Source organism: Kogia breviceps, chromosome 10 (assembly GCF_026419965.1).
Source record: "Kogia breviceps isolate mKogBre1 chromosome 10, mKogBre1 haplotype 1, whole genome shotgun sequence".
NCBI lineage: Eukaryota > Metazoa > Chordata > Mammalia > Artiodactyla > Physeteridae > Kogia > Kogia breviceps.
Window position 1 is genome coordinate 98,824,089 of NC_081319.1, and position 17,863 is coordinate 98,841,951.

The 17,863-nt window shown below is 47.4% G+C and overlaps 1 protein-coding gene across 6 annotated transcripts in view; it reads right to left on the reverse strand.

Moving 5' to 3' along the window:
- The window catches only part of HIVEP1 (HIVEP zinc finger 1), a 137,738-nt gene extending 127,174 nt beyond the window's left edge, over positions 1–10,564 (reverse strand). The window contains exons 1-2 of one of the 6 annotated variants that reach the window (XM_059075407.2): positions 10,211–10,564; positions 6,467–6,609 (exon numbers count right to left, since the gene is read on the reverse strand). In XM_059075407.2, coding sequence (XP_058931390.1) covers positions 6,467–6,506 — 40 coding nt within the window. In that variant the 5' untranslated portion in view covers positions 6,507–6,609; positions 10,211–10,564. Of the gene's footprint in view, positions 1–6,466; positions 6,610–7,168; positions 7,573–8,678; positions 8,882–9,438; positions 9,598–9,686; positions 9,928–10,210 lie in introns of those variants that run through there. The other 5 variants (XM_067006764.1, XM_067006767.1, XM_059075408.2 and 2 more) reach the window with 5 other exon arrangements.
- Between the last annotated feature and the right edge of the window lie 7,299 nt (positions 10,565–17,863).

Sequence of the window (17,863 nt, forward strand, 5' to 3'; positions counted from 1 at the left end):
TGTTAATAAGCATTCAAGAAGCATCAGATAAGCTCTCGAGGAGCCAAAAAATAATTATCTGGAATTAAAAAAAAAAAAAACAGAGGCTTGCTATATTAAGTCTATTCTTCTATTTTTATCCTCATCAAACTAAATAATATCAGCTACTTACACAATAGTTCCTAATAACTGCAACTGCTTTTTCACCTTTGTCATCAAAACTATCTTTTAATTTATTACTTACTTTATTTCTAGCTACAGTCATATATAGAATTTTTTTTTTGTAAGACATGGGGTGGTCCTCCCAGCAAAATTTCTGACTTCTCAAATCTTAAGGCTGTACTAACCTAACATTCAAATGTGAAAAGCAATGCATAAGCAGCTGGAATTCCATCTGAAAATCATCAAAATTAAACCTATTCTACAGATAAGCTCAACAAGATAATCCCCACATAACAAGAAAACATAAAATTATATTCACAGTAAGATTTTACTAAACGATCACTGGAGTAGGTTCATACACTGACAGCAAATGAAAATATTCGCAGTAATGAGATTACTTCTGAAACCCCAGCTGGGTTCCTGTGGTCTCACACAGGAGGGGCCAGGGCACGGAGAGACGGTACCATATAGTGATGGCCAGAGTACATCCCTGCTGTCCCACGTGACAGTGATGTCAACATTTTTAACAACAGTTCAATTATAACAAAATAGAAGACCTCACAATCAGTTTCCGGAGAACTCCACGCAGACAGAACAAATAACATGTTTCACTTCATTCAACACTGTCAAATATGAGGCAGGGTTTGAAAGAGTTGAGCGGCAGCACGCTGGCTAAGAATTCTCCTCCCCAGATGACTGTCCGCACTGACCTCTCTCTTCCAAATCCCAAGCCTCGGGGAGTCCGGACTAGGAGGAGGCACGTGAGTAATCAATGCTGAGCACAGAGGCGGCTTCCTTTATGGAGTTATCAAAACGCGGTTAAAGGCTTCACGTAGGTAGGTATTCCTCGGTGCCCTCTGTTTGCAAAGAACATGTAACTCAAGAGTTGGACACAAACCAGTTGTTTACCTAAAAGTAACAGACAGGTAGGTCTCTGGATTGAGTGTCTACCCAGTGTCGGGCATTGTCCCAACCGCCTACACTTGCCATATCATCTAATCTTCACACATTGTCTCTATTTTACCACGAGGAAACCAACACTCCCAGCTTGCCCAAGGCCACACAGCTAATCCGGGACAGCTTAAAGCCCTACTCTTTACAGTTATATTAACTAAATGTACCAAAGGGATAAACTCTAGGAATCCAAGGACAAAACCGCACATAAAACAAAAGTTAATAATAACTACTTGGTTTATCTGTTTAAGGCGATTCAAACTTTCTATTAGAATAGGTTACTTAATCAGAGGCGACCAAATATCGTAAGAAGCACTTGCTACTTAAGGTTCAAAAACGTACACAAATTTCATGAGTGCAAATCTTCTTTACCCTCTAGTTGGCTAATAAGCTAACACGAATGTTATTTTGTTGAGCACAGACAAGACTAAAACAGTCTCTTCTGACATAATTTATATACAGCTAAGATGATAGAGCTATAGAATAATCATGATGCAATTACAAAGTATAATAAGGCACCTGTAGACACAAGCAACAGAAGCCCACTGTATACGGGGGCAGCGGGGGGCAGAGTACAGGGGGCGAAGAGAGGAGGAAAGGGGAAAAAAGTCAAAGAAGTGGTGAAATCTTCTTTGGCAGACACACCTCCCACACAGAGTAAGAAAACAGAGTAGAAGTGAGGAGGGGGAAGGGATACTTTCCGGAAAGGAGGGCAACACAGAAATGCGGGGTTTGCACGCCGAGCCCCTGAAACGGCAAGTGACTACCCATCAGATACACAGGAGACCAAGGCGGCCAGAGCGAGGCAAGTGTGTCCCAGCTAAATTCACAGCTTGGGACCTTACCTTCTAAGGCGGTGGGCATCCACAGACCCCACCTGCGGGTCTGGGCTATGCTCTGATCACCCTCCCAAGTGTTACTTCTCACATTATAATAAAGCTGGCTCTCAGAAGGGAAAAGAGCTCTCCTCTTTCACGATGTGTTCAGAGCCAAATGCACTCAACCAATAAAAATGAAAAACAGCCACACCAAATTCTCAAAATACATTTTGCAAAGGTTAATACTTAGTATTTTCCACACCGATTTCCAATCCTAAAGCCGATGAATCTTCGAAACCCTAGGCCCAAATACAACCAAAACCAGGTAACACCCATTTTCTTTTTTTCCAAAGCCGTGAAACTTTCACAGTGACGAATGGCAAAGCACAAAAACAGCCCTTTATCTTAAAATGACAGATGGAACCCCTGCAAGTCCCCAGTTCCTCCACTCCATGTTACCCGAGAGTCCCTGCAAAGACCTGCGAAGGAGGCGACGGGTCGGGAATGACTGCTGGGGAGGAAGGTGCCAGCCCGCTGCACGCTCAGCAAGACCACACGCGGAGCTGGCCCTGGAGTTTGCCCCACGGTTGGCCAAGGGCCCCTCTCCGGGGAACCTAGGACAACACGTAAAGCCCTTCTTCTGAACACCAAGCGCTCCTCTCGTGCTCTTCAGAAATTCCTATTCAGCCTCACAAAGGAAATGTCACTGTCAGATGCTACCCACCCACAGGGTGCAAGTGGGCGCCAGAGACAAAGGTTCTACCCGGTTTGTGTGGCCAAGGGTGAAGAGACCAGAACTCAGCAAACCTCACTCTCACAAACCGTACAAGTCACCCATCAGATCTAACTCTGACTCAGTTATGCCCCAAATTCGTGTCCTGCCCTTAACATACCAGTTTCTCTACGCTTTTCCACTAAAGAATCTCTAGCATCAGAGACGTGTAAACTCCGCCTCCTTATGGGAGCACAGCCTGCGGGCCTAATTTCAATCCGTACTAACTTTGTATGCTCCTCCATGATAGAGCCCTGTATGTATTTTTGCTACACTTGTATCATACTTTAACACATGAATACACACACACGTGCATGTATACATATGTTCCCCCAATCCTTCTACACGCCATGGAAGCATAATAAACAAATGATTTCAGATTTAAATATAAAGCTTTAATTATTGACTTGATGACCAAGCACAAGACAAAGACTTCACAGGCTATTTTCTAAGGAAGACCAGAAAAGAGGCAACATGTTTAATGGAAACCCCTAAGATGACAGCCCACCGAGTAGCAGCGATGAGCTCATCTTCTGACTGCGTCTCTCCCCACGGCAGAGCTGACTTTATGAGACAGCTCTTCTACAAGACAACGCAGTGGGTCACAGGTAAAGCCACGCAAGCATGACATTCCAACTGTATCACACAACTGAGATACAAAATAGTCGTCCCTCGGTATCCACAGGGAGTTGGTTCTGGACCCCCATGGGTACCAACATCCACGGACGCCCAAGTCCCTTAAATAAAACGGCCTAAGGCAGTTGGCCCTCCATCGTATCCAGGGACTGAGCTTCTGAAGATTCACCCAACCTGTGGATGCAAAACATCCACATATACATGGACTGCGGTTCAAAACTCGCTGTTCAAGGGACAACTGTAAAACGGTAAAAAATTCATTGTAGTAGCTGTTGTTTCCCTGCTTACTTTAACCCCCCAATTGTGCCTAGGGATAGAGTCCTCATACATTTTTAAAAGGAAAGAGGACATTGTAAAGGTGTTCTTGCCTGTGTCCTTTGCTTACTTGGGTTTTCCCAGTGGGAACGGCTTGGCGCTCACCCCTCTCAGCTGAGTGAGCTCACGGGCTCAGGCGCCGCCCGTTCCATGAAGCGCCCCCTGCCCTGCGCCTGGCCAATCTGCTCACCTGCCCACGCGGCTTTAGCAAAGTTGCTTCTGTCATCTGGTGCTAATCTACTCTGATCCTTTCTTTAGAGGCTGAGAGTTCATAACTGCCTTAGTCAAACAACTTTATAGACTCGCACCAATGGGCCAGCACCCAACTTATCACAAGTTCTCTTCGAAAACTTTCAAAACATCTTAATTTCAGAAAACAAGCAAGTTTTCCTATTAAAACTCTTCACTTTGCAGATTAAATTTAGACCCAGAATTCGTGATCTTTATAATCTGACTCCTCCAAATTCTACCACTCCGATCTCTTCCCTCCCTCCCTCGTTTCCCCCGAGCAGAGCTTCTGATGCTCTGGTCATGGATGGTAACTTAGAGGAGCTTGGATTCCCCAAGTAGCTTCACAAGCTCCTACCCCAGGATGAAATGCACTCATCCTGTCTTGTCAGCTTCCTGGGTAATCTCTCAGCCTTAAGAACCCAGTTCAGATGTTTTCCTTCCTTCCCACCCCGCCCCTCTCCAAACCAGCCCCTGCAAAACTGGAACGTAACACGATCCCCAAACTCCAGCGTAATCTCTAAACGGCTGCTCTTCCCTCACTACCTTCTCTTTGCAGCGTCCATGTCTGATGATCATTTCATCCCTGCCACCTGGAACGGCAGCACAGGAGGGCGTTCAGCAAATACGTGCTGGGCTTCCCTGGTGGCGCAGTGACTGGGAACCCACCTGCCGATGCAGGGGACACGGGTTCGAGCCCTGGTCCGGGAAGATCCCACAGGCCGCGGAGCAACTAAGCCCGTGGGCCACAACTACTGAGCCTGCGCTCTAGAGCCCGCGAGCCGCAACTACTGAGCCTGCATGCCACAACTACTGAAGCCCACGCACCTAGTGCCTGTGCTCTGCAACAAGAGAAGCCACCGCAATGAGAAGCCCTCACACCACAATGAAGAGTAGCCCCCGCCCTCTGCAACTAGAGAAACCCCACGCACAGCAACGAAGACCCAACGCAGCCAAAAATAAATATAAATAAATTCATAAAAACAAAAAACAAATACCTGCTGAGTTGTACATTTATTTGATACAGAAAGGAAAAGTCTATGGCCTAAAAATCTGCATTTCTCTGGAGAGCCATGTTATCTAGAATACAATAAAGGCTATATTTTAAATATGAAAAACATTTAATGTTTATGACCTAATGAATAATACTTTCAGATCAATCACGCATTCATTCTTTCAGTGAGTATCTGGGCTCCTAATTGGCTGCCAGGAGTTGTGCTGGGCTAGGGCCCCTACCAGCCCCAAGGCTGCCTTAGAGCATGTGAATCCATCAGAACAGGGCACCCTCTCCGGACAGATGAATTATAAAAGCTGAGCCCAGGACTCCAAATGCCCGCCTCAGCTGGCTGTGAGCACGGAGGCATTGCCTATAGAAGTAAATGAGAGAAAGTCCCGACTTTGGGGGCTCAGATTCTAGTAAAAGAGACAGGCAAATACAGTCAGTTTCCAACATTTTCTACGTGACCCTGAAAAACGACACTTAACGCACTCCATCTAAATCCTCATCTCATTGAACACTGGTGCTAAGATCATCCATTTGGACGCAGGCTGAGGCACCCACCTGTGCCAGCAGAGAGTTCTAGTACGCTTAGGCAGGAAACGAGCACTGTTTGCAGATTCAGGCAGGCCACGCAATTGGCCACATGTTCACTTACCACCTTACAGGGAGGGACTGGCCAAATTATTTCACCAAGAAACATTTTCAATTAAATTTGTCTGATTTTTAAGTTATTTCTTACCTTGCGTGTGCTTGAGAATATTTTTTCTGTAACTGTAAATATTTCATAAGATAACTTTACTCAGTTTGGAATTATATGCTCTAACAGTTCTTTGCTTAACACTGCTACACACTTTTATCTACTAAGTTAAATATAAAAGATAATTACCATTCCCACTGTGATAAAGCACATCAGAATAATACAAATCTTTTAAAACAATAAGCTAAAAATAGCTGACTTTCCTAGTATTAAAATATCTCTTCACATTTAAGAGGAAATGCTCATATTTTTTTTGTTTTATATGAAATGTATATTATATACATATACATTTTTGACCAATTGCTTCCCTATGGAAAATAAATCAGTATAAATCAGTATACCTATTTCCTGAGTAGTTCTGCAAACAGTGGTCTGACTTAATGTTGACTACAATTGTCCTCACTTCTCGTTAGTCTAATGTATAGACTGGTACAAAAATAAATCTCAAAAGAAGTATGGGGGAGGGGTGGAAAAAACTAATTCATGGTGATCCAGTTGGCAAAGAATATCCAACCATTTATTTCAGACTCCTCACTCCAAACAAGGTGCCTGTTAAGAGACAGTGAATCTCAGACTTTAATAGCCACACTAATGGTTGGGAAGGCACTGTAGTTTTGTCAGATTCAATTAATTCATTCAACAAATATTTACAAAGCATCTCCTGAGAGAGAGAAATGGTGCAGGGCAAGAGGAAGTGAACCAGAGAAACAGAACAGGGGTCCTGGAGCCGCTGCACCATGGGGCAGGGTCACCGTCTAACAAGCTGTCGACAATTCCTGCTGCCAACGAGATACTTGACTAAAGACTGATTGCAAACCCTACTTCTAACTAATGCAGAGCCCTACCTCTTAGGTTTCTGGGATGAATCTGTTTAGTTCGAGGCATCTTCTTTGATTCAGGGGCCCCTTTTTCTTCTTAGAAACTGTAGGAAGAGCAGGTCACAAAAAGGTAGCTCCATAAACCCAATGTCCATCAATTAATCCATGTGCTGAAAAAAAAGAAAAAAAAGTCACATTTCACTACCTTTTACTACCTTTAAAGGCAAAAGACACTTCAAAAGTTATGGCTTAATACAGCACTAATTTAAACTCAACAAAAATCTCAACTAATCTAATCAAGCTGAAGGCCACTGCAAAAGATTACCTACTAACTTTTAATTAGATGTAGGACACATCATTTTGCCACTATCTGGGCTTTCCCGTGAAAAACACAGGGAAATAAAAAAATCACTGTACCTTTATCAAAATAGAGTGAAAAAATTCAGTGAATTGTGTTTTAAAGCAACATTTCCAGGTACAATTAAAGTACAACATCAGGCTATAAAAGGGTTTTGCTGTATATAGTACAAGTCTGCCCGTTTATAAATTCTTTAGAACATGGACCATGTCTCATTCGTTTTGTCTTACTGAGTTAATTCAATTAATACATGTGGTTGCTATTGAGGCTGTTCCCCAATTATTCCAGTTCTCTCTTCTAGGCTCCTTTAGGACTGTCCTTTCTCCCTTCCTGTGTTTAGCTAGAATGTGTGACCAGTTCTGGCTGATTACCTGTGACTGGAAGAAACAGGCATCGCTTCCAGGGTGGAGCAGTTAGTGATCAAAGCCACATTCCCCCAGTGCTCCTCCTCTGCCATGAGACAGGCACTGTTCTAGACACAGCTCATCTGACAGCACAGAGCTGAGCTCCCCGCCAACCCAACAGTGAGCATGCAGCAGAAACATAAAGGAGATCTTTGTTGTTTTAAGCACTGAGGTTTAGGGGTTATTTGTTACTGCAGCACAACCCTGTCCTGACGTACACATTTTAAAAACAGCGATTTGAAATACAATGTGTCAAAACAGTAACAATCCAAAACTTATCCATCTCTTTCCCCCATGAGAGCCTCAAGGATCCTTGAGCTATAAAATCTTAGTTTTAACTTCCTGCAATAAGGCTGATAAGCAAAGCCCATGATGATGGTGTTAAACATGAAATTATGTTTAATCACTAAGCAAAGACACAAGAATGGAATAGGAATGCTTTGTTTAATACCTTTAAAACATCCAGTACTACAGAAAAAAACAAGAGCACCTACTGTGTGCCTATACACTTCCTACACATTACCTAATTTAATCCTAATGATAACTGCTTAGGTAGCTATCATTTATCCATTTTAAAGATAAGAAAATTAAGACAGGAAGAGGTTAAGGAACCTGCCCACAGCCCACAACTAAGAAATGTGGCACCACCCGACTCAGGTACTCTCAACGCTTATTTCCGGGCTGGAAATAGTACCTGCTCTGGGGGTTTTTATTCAAGAGGCTGTATAGCACAACAAGTCATGACTATATATTTCGGTGTCAAATCACACTGGGTTCAGGGCTTACTGTGTGGCTTTGTTCAAGGTACTTAACCTCTCTGAAGATCAGATTTCCCAACTGTAAAACTAGGAAATAGTATCCACCTCATTGGGTTGTAAGAAGCAAACAATGCAGGTGCTTTGCTCACTGCCTGGCACACGGAAATATCAAATATTAATCCTCCTTAAGAATACCTATATGGGACCATAGCGCTGTATCTAATAACCAGTATAAGGTTTTAGAAATTTATGGTTTCAATACAGCAGAGAAGCAGAAAGAAAGAAGGCTATGATTAACTTCAGTATTTTAACCCCGATAAGGCTGCATGTGGGCACTGCATAAAAAGTATTTGCAATTGTTTAACTGCATGGTAAAGAATATGAAATATGAAGGTTCAATACCATGTACTTCATCTAGCACTGTGCTAAATGGTCTATAAAAGATATAGTTCCCCAACTCCCTGCACTAGAAACATCCACCATCCAACTGACGGAGCTTCCGATTCAAGAGAGAATGTTGAGACGTCAGGGCCAAATAAATTGTATGAAGGCTTAACTCCCAACTTAACGCTTTTAAAAGGTCAAGATATTTAGAAGTTTTTAAAGCGACAACTCCGACTGTAATTCAATCACGTGACACCACAAGATCCGGAGCCTGCACATAAAATATGCAAATTCCCAATCAGTAACAGCTTTCTGGTACCCTGTTCTCTGCCTACCCACTGTCCCTAGCTGTCCATCCCATGTTTAAATCCTTGTAGGGGGGAGTGAGTCTTTCCAACGACAGCAGCACTGTAGCGATGAAGACGAGTGATGAACCGTTCCTTTACGGAAAGAAATAAATACTACATGGAGCAAAAACATGACACGATCAAAAAGCGTAAAGACAGTTAGTTGCAAGGAGAAAAAACATGAATGAATGTGGAGGGCGGAGCCTGGGAAAACCCCTCTGCAACGCTGCACTGAACAAAGCGCTTCGCATGCCAGGAGGAGGGGGGAATGGAAGTGCCAGCTCAGGAAGGAGCCCAGAGTGAATGCGGAGAGCAGGAGGAGGAGGACGACGACGACGAGGCGAGGCGAGGCGAGGCGAGACGAGGCGAGGCGAGGCGAGGCGAGGCGAGGCGAGGCGAGGCGAGCGCGGCAGCCCTGAGACTCCTCCTCGCCGCCGGCTCCGCCGCCGCCCCCTCCCCTCTCCAGCAGCAACTCCTTCGCCAGCCCGACCCCAAGGCGAGCCGGAGCCGACCCGCGCCCAAACCCACCGCCCTCTTCCCAACTGCTGCAGGCGCGTACTCCCAACCCGGAAAGAAACTACCCAGGTGGCTGGGAGTAAACAGGCACTTAGAGCAAAGAACGAAAGGAAAAGCAAGCCACAAAGCCGGGAGGTTGGGAAGCCGAGGCCTGGCCTTCCTCACCCCCCCACCCTCTTGCAAAATGCGTCTGCGGCTGGAACGCGGGCGGGGAGGCTGGGTCCCTCCGTACCTGCTCGGCTCGCAGGACCGCAGCTCGGGCCGCTCGCGCACGGCGAGGGCGCCCAGAAGTGGCAAGTGCCTCCCGCACGCAGCCATCCCCTCTGCAAGGTCTGCGGTTGCACACACACGCACACACACGCGCGCCCGCACGCCCCCCGCCCGCGGAGAGGGATGTGGTCCTGCTCCCCACCCCCAACTACGCCGGTCCCCCGCCGCCCTCCCAGCTGCAGCGCCCCCGCCGCGGAGACCGCGCCGAACCTGCTGCCAGGACGCCCGGCGGGGCCGCTGCCGCTGCAGCCGGCCCTGGAGCTGCGCTGCTGATGGCGGCGGCCGCAGCTCGAAATCTCCTCGACCCCCGCGCGGCGGCGGCGCCTGGGATCCCTCCTTCACTTGACAACCCCAAACACAAACATAACCTCCTCCGGCTGCTGCTCCCAGTCCCCCCGGCTCCGTCCCCCTCCCCGCCGCCGCCGCCGCCGCCGCCCCCAGCAGCAGCCACACTAAAGGCCGGCGACTGGCACTCTCACCACCCAGCGCTGAAATATTAAACAGGGGAGCCGGCCGGGGGGCGGGGGGGCGAGCGCGGGGCGCGCGGGCGGGGGCCGCAAGCGCCGAGCGGGAGAGGAGGCAGCGCTCGCCGGCGCCCGGGGCCGCGGCATGATCGCCGCCGCCGGGGAGGGGGCGTCCGGGGGGCCGGGCGGCGAGGCCGGGAGCGCGCACCGCGGGAGGCGGGGCGGGGGGACCCCGGGGTCTGGGGCGAGGAGGGCAGGCGCGGGCTTTACCTCTCCCCGGGGCAGAGTAGGGCACGTTTAGAGTCTTTAGGGGCGACGGGAGGAGCGCGGGCCGGGCGGCGCGGGGTAGGGAGGGCGAAGGTCGGAGGCTTTCCCGCGGGTAGGCGGGGCAGCAGGGGATCCCCGGGGGCGGGAGGCGGGGAGGCCGTGTGCTGCAAGGCGGGGGCGGGGGAGGGGGCGTCCCCCGGCGGGGACCAAGGCGGGGGCTTTGCGGGGGGAGGGGCGGGGTCACCCCGGGGGCAGAGGCCCAGCGGGACTGGCGCCGCCGCTTGCCCAGCCCTGCCGTGGGGTAGGGGTAGGGTGGGTACCCCGAGTCCGGGCTCGCTTGGAGCCCGGAGTCCCTGGTCTCCCTGGCGGGGCGGGGCCGGGACCGCTCCTCGCCCCGCTGCCCGCCCGCGGCTCAGCCCCGCCCGGCCGCCGCAGGGACGGGAGGGGGGGCGGAAGGAGGGGGCGGTGCGGCCGGAGGGGGGAAGGGGCGGGGTTAGGGACGCGAGGGGCGGGAGCCTGGGGTCGTGCTGGTTCGGGGACTGGCGCCCGGCGTGGGCGGAGGGGCGGGCCCGGCGGTCACGCGGCCCAGGGAAGGCTTGGCCGGGTCGCGCAGTTGGGGGCGGTTGGTCCGGGAAGAGGGGCGGGGACGGGCGGGGCGATAGTTTCTCTTTACCGTCTCTTTACTTTTTAAAGCAGGATGTGGGCCGGCCCGGTGACGTCATGGGGTCTCCCAGCCCCGCCCCCCGCCCGGGCCGAAAGGGGGAGGGGAGAGGGAGAAGGGCGGGCCAGGGTGCGGGGGGACCCCAAGGGGGTTTCCTCAGCAACGCGTGGAGGGAAGGGGAAAGTCATTGTGAAACTTGAAACTCATTAACTTTGAAAAACAACTTTATAAAAAAACGGGAGGGGGGCGGGGTGTTGGGTTGAAGGGTGGAAGGGGACATATTTTTAACCCTGAACTGAAACTACTTTTTGGTGGCGGATGTTCTATTAAAAGATTGAGGAAAGCCAAGGTTATTCCAGAGGCCACTGCAATGCCCGCTGGTGGTTCCCAGAGCCGGAGCAGCGAGCGCAGTTAACCCTTGCCGGTCCGCCTGACAGCTTGGGGCAGGGAGGAGAGGGCTCTTTGGGGTCAGGAAAAGGGGGTTGCGGGCCTGGGCAGCGACCTGGCCGCAGGGTCGCAAGGAGGAGAGAAAGGGGAAAGAGGGAGTAATTACCATAAACCAGAGTTTGGCCCCGGCTGCTAGAAAACAACAGAGGAAGCAAGGAGTGGAAATCTATGGAAAAGAAATCAGGAGGGGCTGGACCCGAGTAATGATGAAGGTTTTCAGGGTTAGAGCTAAATAAAGAACGTTAGAAGTTTGGGGCTCAGAAATTCCACACGTACACCTAAACAAGAGGCACAAATGACCGGTTTAAGGAACCACGCTGAACTTGGGAGGAATAAGGTGAAAGAAAAATTTTGATGCAGAAAAAATTCTCATATAAAAACCAAAGTGCTTTCCCCTTTTAAGGAATAAAAATGCTGAATGCTGAACGACCGTACACCCTCTCTGCTGGCCATCTGCGCAAACTTGAATTGTTTTGTTCCCTGGGGCTTCCATAAAGAGATGTAGGTTTGTCCTCCTAGGGTTGACCCCTAAAATTCCCCTGAGGAAATCCTACCTCTAGCTCATTTGAGCTAAGAAAAGCTTAATGCACGAGAATGCGAATGATTAAAAATGGAATACTCAATAATGGCGAGCTTGTAACCAAAAATAATGTCATGTAAAGGGGGGAATATGCCCATTAAAAAGTAGACTTGGTCATAAAAGCGAAGATCAGCCAACAACTGCCTAAATTTGAAATAATGTTTAGCACACTATGCTTCCAACCTTGCAATGAAAGAATGCAATTTTTTTCATTTTCGATGTGATAAAATCATCTCTGGTATGAAATTAAATGACACCTAATGGACTGCAATCACAAAACGTATGTAAATGTAACTTTACAAGTTGAATTAAAAAAAAAAAAAAACAGTGGGAAGCAGCCGCATAGCACAGGGAGCTCAGCTCGGTGATTTGTGACCACCTAGAGGGGTGGGATAGGGAGGGTGGGAGGGAGACACAAGAGGGAGGGGATATGGGGATAAATGTATATGTATAACTGATTCACTTTGTTATACAGCAGAAACTAACACAACACTGTAAAGCAATTATACTCCAATAAGATGTTAAAAATAAATAAATAATTTTTTAAATCCATTTACATGTGAAAGTACACCTAATCTGTCAGACGATAAAGATTAAGGTAGGCTGATGATAACTGACTACTCTGTGTCACCTGCTAAGTCAAAAATGCTAACTGGGGCTTCCCTGGTGGCTTAGTGGTTGAGAGTCCGCCTGCCGATACAGGGGACACGGGTTCGTGCCCCGGTCCGGGAGGATCCCACATGCCGCGGAGCGGCTGGGCCCGTGAGCCGTGGCCGCTGAGCCTGCGCGTCCGGAGCCTGTGCTCCGCAACTGGAGGCCACAACAGTGAGAGGCCCGCGTACCGCAAAAAAAAAAAAAAAAAAAAAAAAAAAAAAAAAATGCTAACTGAATACATTTTAACCCAATAGTTGTTACCATAACAAATACCTAGTGTGAACACAAGGTTTATATGGATTTGGCATTGCTGTGAACTCGCTAAGAAATTAAACATGCAATTTGGAGTTGTAATAGATTAATTTTGTCATTTTAATTTGTTAAAGAACTTTTTTCTTAAATAGACTATTCACAATTTAACTATCTTGAGCATCAAATTAATATTAATCTTTTTTGAAATAAATACAATACCGAACATTTTCCCATTTTCAAGTTCCGAATTTTCCAAGTGCAATTTCTTTTCCTAATTCTGCCTACAATTCTAACCTCCTAGTTATCAGAATGTAGGGGAATCCATCTAAACTATAAAGTAGCTAGTCTGGGCTTTAATTATTGTATGGCAAATTGAATACAGTTTCTCAAATTGTATCTTATAAACGGAATGTGGGGAAAAGCTTCTTTTTTTTTTTTCTTTTTTTTTTTTAACCACAAGATAAATGGGAATGGTAAACAGCAGTTTGAACTGTCAAAAATTCTGGCACACTGGGGGAGATGACCGTACTCTGGAAAAAAAAAAAAAAAAAGAGGGGGCTCCTAGGGCCCCCTTCCTCTCTGGCTGCACCCTCCCGGCCGTGTGAACGCTCTCGGGGAGCGGGGTTCACGCGAGGGCAGTGTCACAGAGAGGCTCCGCACACATTTTCCTCGCAGGGCAGTTAGGGGCCGGCACAAGTCCTCCGCAGGGCTTCGTCCGGGGACCCCGCCATCCCGCCGCGTCCACGGGGCTCCGCGCCGCCGCCCGCGCGCCCCCTGCCCCGGTTCCCACGCGGCCGCCGGGCCCGCCCGGCTCGGGCCCCCCCCTGGCGCGGCCCCGCGGCCCCGGCCCTCCGCCCAGCGCGCGGCCCGGCAGCGCCTCCGCCACGCGGAGATCCCGGAGGTTCCTCCCAGCTGGCGGCCGGGTCACGCTGCCGCCCGTCCCTCCCCTCCGCCCTCCGCCCTCCGCCCTCCGCGCGCGCTGGGCTTTCCCGTCCAGCGGCCGAATCCCCTCCTCCTCGGGGCGACCCGGCGACAAAACGTGCCCCGCACGCTCTGCCAACTGTGCCCCACGCCCGGGCTCTTCCCCAGCCAGACGCCAGACAAAAGAGCCGAGGAAAAACTTACCCGAACTGCCACGCCAAACTCTGATCCAAAGCTTCCTGGGTTTAACTTTTAATTTTAAAAACAACAAAAGCAGAAACCAAAAGCCTCCTAGGTTGGAAGTGGGCGTGAGAGGAAATGCTAGGGGGAGGCGCTTCATTCCCTCCGCTGCCTTTGCCCCCCCTTTTCTGGCCCCTGCCTGGGGCTTTGATGTTATCTGGTGCACCGCCTACGTTGGGTTTATACCGTGGGCTCCGCGCCGAGAATGATACACAGATATTTGGCACTTTACGTGCTGGTTTGAAGAGAGGGAAGCAGGTGGTCACGGTAAAGTATTCCCACCTCTTAGCCCCGCAGCGAGAAGGGAGCATTTGCCCCGCTCCCTTTGTTACCTGGTCTGAAATGAACAATCCGCCTATCTAGTAATCCTGGAGCGCTGGACCATGTGGCATTTTCTGTTAGACACACAGAAGAGAGGCCTTCTCAGTTAGATTCATTTTCCCTCCACTCAGCACAAACTTAGAACAAGGTGGTACTGTACGTTTTCTGAGGCTTTGTTTGGTTTTTAGATCTCAGTTTTGAAAGTAAATATTATTTCCCTTCTTAGACCTGCAGCCCTGAAGAGACAAGATACCTCTGAAGAAAATAAATTCCGTAGTAACATGCCTTTCATATACCATTCTTACAGGTCAGAATCGCCCAGCACCCTCCCCCTCCCTTTATGGAAAGCTTGTAACTGTTGATTTTATCTTCCTTAACTGGACACTAGCAGAAACTGGATATATTTTTACATTAGATTAGCAGGCTCAGGACCATCACAAACAAAGCACTAACAAAGCATGCTTTTTTTTTTTTTTTTTTTTAACAGATCAGTAATCAAGAAATAATGCACAGTCTAACACTCAGCCCTATCTGTCCATCCACTCTATGCCAACACCAACCTGTGTTCAGACCTTGCCCTCTGGGAGTTTACAAATTAATGGAGATAGAATAAACACATGGAAAAATACCTAGAGGGGAAAAGATACAAGAAGCCACTTATAAACAGAGCCAATTAAAGTTATACAGTTACTTACATGATTGCTGAGAGCTTTCTGGATTGGGTGGAAGGCAGGATTATCAGAGAAAGTTCCATCATGAGGGTGAGTTCTGAGTAGGATTTTGAAGGAGAGAAAGTTCGTGATTTGGCAATAGTCTGAGAATAGCATTCCAGGTAAGGGAAATAGCTTGAAGGTGAGACGGCAAGTAAACTCTGTGTGATGGTTTTTCTGGCTAGAACAGAAAGTCAAAGTAAATGTGATAAAAAAAAAAAAAAGAAGGGTGGCCATATAAATGCAGCCTGCAAACCAGGGCACTTTTGAGAAGAAGTGGGAAGCCATGAATAACTATGCCCAGACGAGAGGCACTCACCTCTCCAGTCCCCGCCAAACAGGAAGAATGCGTTCTCCAGCAGGGAGCTGTGAAGACAGAATGGGCTGAGAAAAGCCTTCTTGGGCATCCTTAAGAAGGAATTAAGACATGATACTGCATGTCATTTGGAGACATCTGGACTGAGAATGATATTTTTAAGGAAAATTATTGTTACTGATGGATTTAGAATCTGTCATAGTAGTATTTTTATTGGCAGTAGCAGTAATAGTAGTATTTGTATCAGCAGAAATAGTGATAGCACAGGTCTTCCTTGATTTACAGTACTGTTACGCCCAGTAAACCCGTAGTAAGTTGAAAATATCATAAGGCAAAAATGCATTTAATATACCTAACCTGCTGAACATCAGAGCTTAGCCTAGCCTACCTTAAACGTGCTCAGAACACTTACATTAGCCTACAGTTGGGCAAAATTATCTAACACAAAGCCTATTTAAAAATAAAACGTTGGATATCTCATGTAATTTACTGAATACTGTATTGAAAGTGAAAAATTGAACAGTTGTATGTGTTTGGTTCTTTACCCTCTGGATGGTGTGGCTGCCTGGGAGATGTGGTTTGGGGCCACTGCCCAGTATCACAGTCAGGCGAATTGCTAGCCTGGGAAAAGATCAAAGTAAAATAAAGTAGAAACTTAGAAGTATGACTTTTATTGAATCTTGCTTTTGCACCATTGTATAGTGAAAAAATATACAGTCTGGGACTGTCTGTAGTGTCTGTATCAGCAAAAATAGTAATAGTAGCATTTGCATGGGCAGGAATAGTAAATAGCATTTATATTGCAGAAGTTGTTATAGTAGTATTTGTATCAGCAGCAGGAGGAATGCAGCAGTAACGGTGGTGGTAGTAATTGACAGTTATTCAGAGTTTATGACTTGCCAGGCTTTCCTGTATAAACTCATTTACTCCCCCCCATAAACCCATACCACAGATGAAGAAAGAGAGGCTTAGAAATGCTAAATAATCTGCCTGCAGCCATAGAGCCAGTAAGTGGTAGTGCTGTGATTGGAACCCAGAGAATACTGAGATGCTAAAGCTTAAAGATTATATTTTCCGAAAAACATTACAATAACTCTATAACGTTGTACGTCTCTGAAACAAAGAAGAAAAGGGAATGAAAAAAAGAAAAAGTCCACTGTTTCAAGTTTTGAGAACCTGGTAGATTGTGTGATGAAAATGGGGAAGTTGGTATGGTGTGATGCTTGAGGGGGAGAAGAGAAAATGACTTTAAACGTAACCATGTCAAGGTTTAAGAACAATGACTTAATTCACATTAATGCCGATATTGATACCATTAACCTTACAGGATACACTATTACAAGGAACTTAGTGTCTAACTTCATTTAAAAGCACCTAGTTCAATGCCAACTAGTAGAAGAGTTTAATGAGTATTATTTGGTGTCCTATCTGTTAAAGAGGTGAAAAAGTACTAGAAGTGATTGATAGAGGTGATACTTGTGGTTCCTAAAAGAGTCCTCATACACAATGTTGACAAGTGAACACTAGGGAACACTAGGAAGAGCCAACAGCATTCAATTAAAACAATACAACCGGGCTTCCCTGGTGGCGCAGCGGTTGAGAGTCCGCCTGCCGATGCGGGGGACGCGGGTTCGTGCCCCGGTCTGGGAGGATCCCACGTGCCGCGGAGCAACTAAGCCCGTGAGCCATGGCCGCTGAGCCTGCGCGTCTGGAGCCTGTGCTCTGCGACGGGAGAGGCCACGACAGTCAGAGGCCCGCGCACTGCGATGAAGAGTGGCCCCCGCTCTCCGCAACTAGAGAAAGCCCTCGCACAGAAACGAAGACCCAACGCAGCCAAAAATAAATAAATTTTTCTTAAAAAAAAAAAAATACAACCTTATCCATGACCTAACAACGTGGAAACAAACATATTCTTAGTGAGGAATGGAGGGGAGAAAACAACTAGTTAGTAATACCCCTACTACACTGGAGAGAAGTCCCAGTTCCAGGATTTACTACTGATGAGCAGCATGTATTAAGCATTTGCAGAGAAAGGCAACCTATGATTAAAAGCATGAACTTGGAAGCCAGCCAGCCTGAACTGAATCCCAGCTGTGCCAGATGCATGATCTTGGGCAACTGATTCGACCTTCCTGAACCTCGGTTTATGCATCTGTGAAGTGGGTATAACTGGAGTCTTCATAGAATTATCATGAGGTTTAGATGAGTTGGTATTTCTAAAGTGTTTAGAATAGTGCCTGTCTTATAGTTATAAACATATATATGGGAGTGTTGACCAATTCCTTATTGCATGCCCAGCACTCTACTAAGTGTTCTTTAACATTAATTACCGTTTAAATATTAAAAAGAGTCTCTGGAGACTGGGGAAGCCTGATAACTAAATGGAACATGGTGCCCTGGATGGAATCCTGGAATAGAGAGAGGCCATTAATGGAGGAATTTGGTAACATCCAAATAAAGCCTGGAGTTTAGTTGATAGTAATGCACTGATGGCATTTCTTGTTTTTGATCAAATGTACCATAGAAATATAAAAATGTTATCAATGGATGAAAC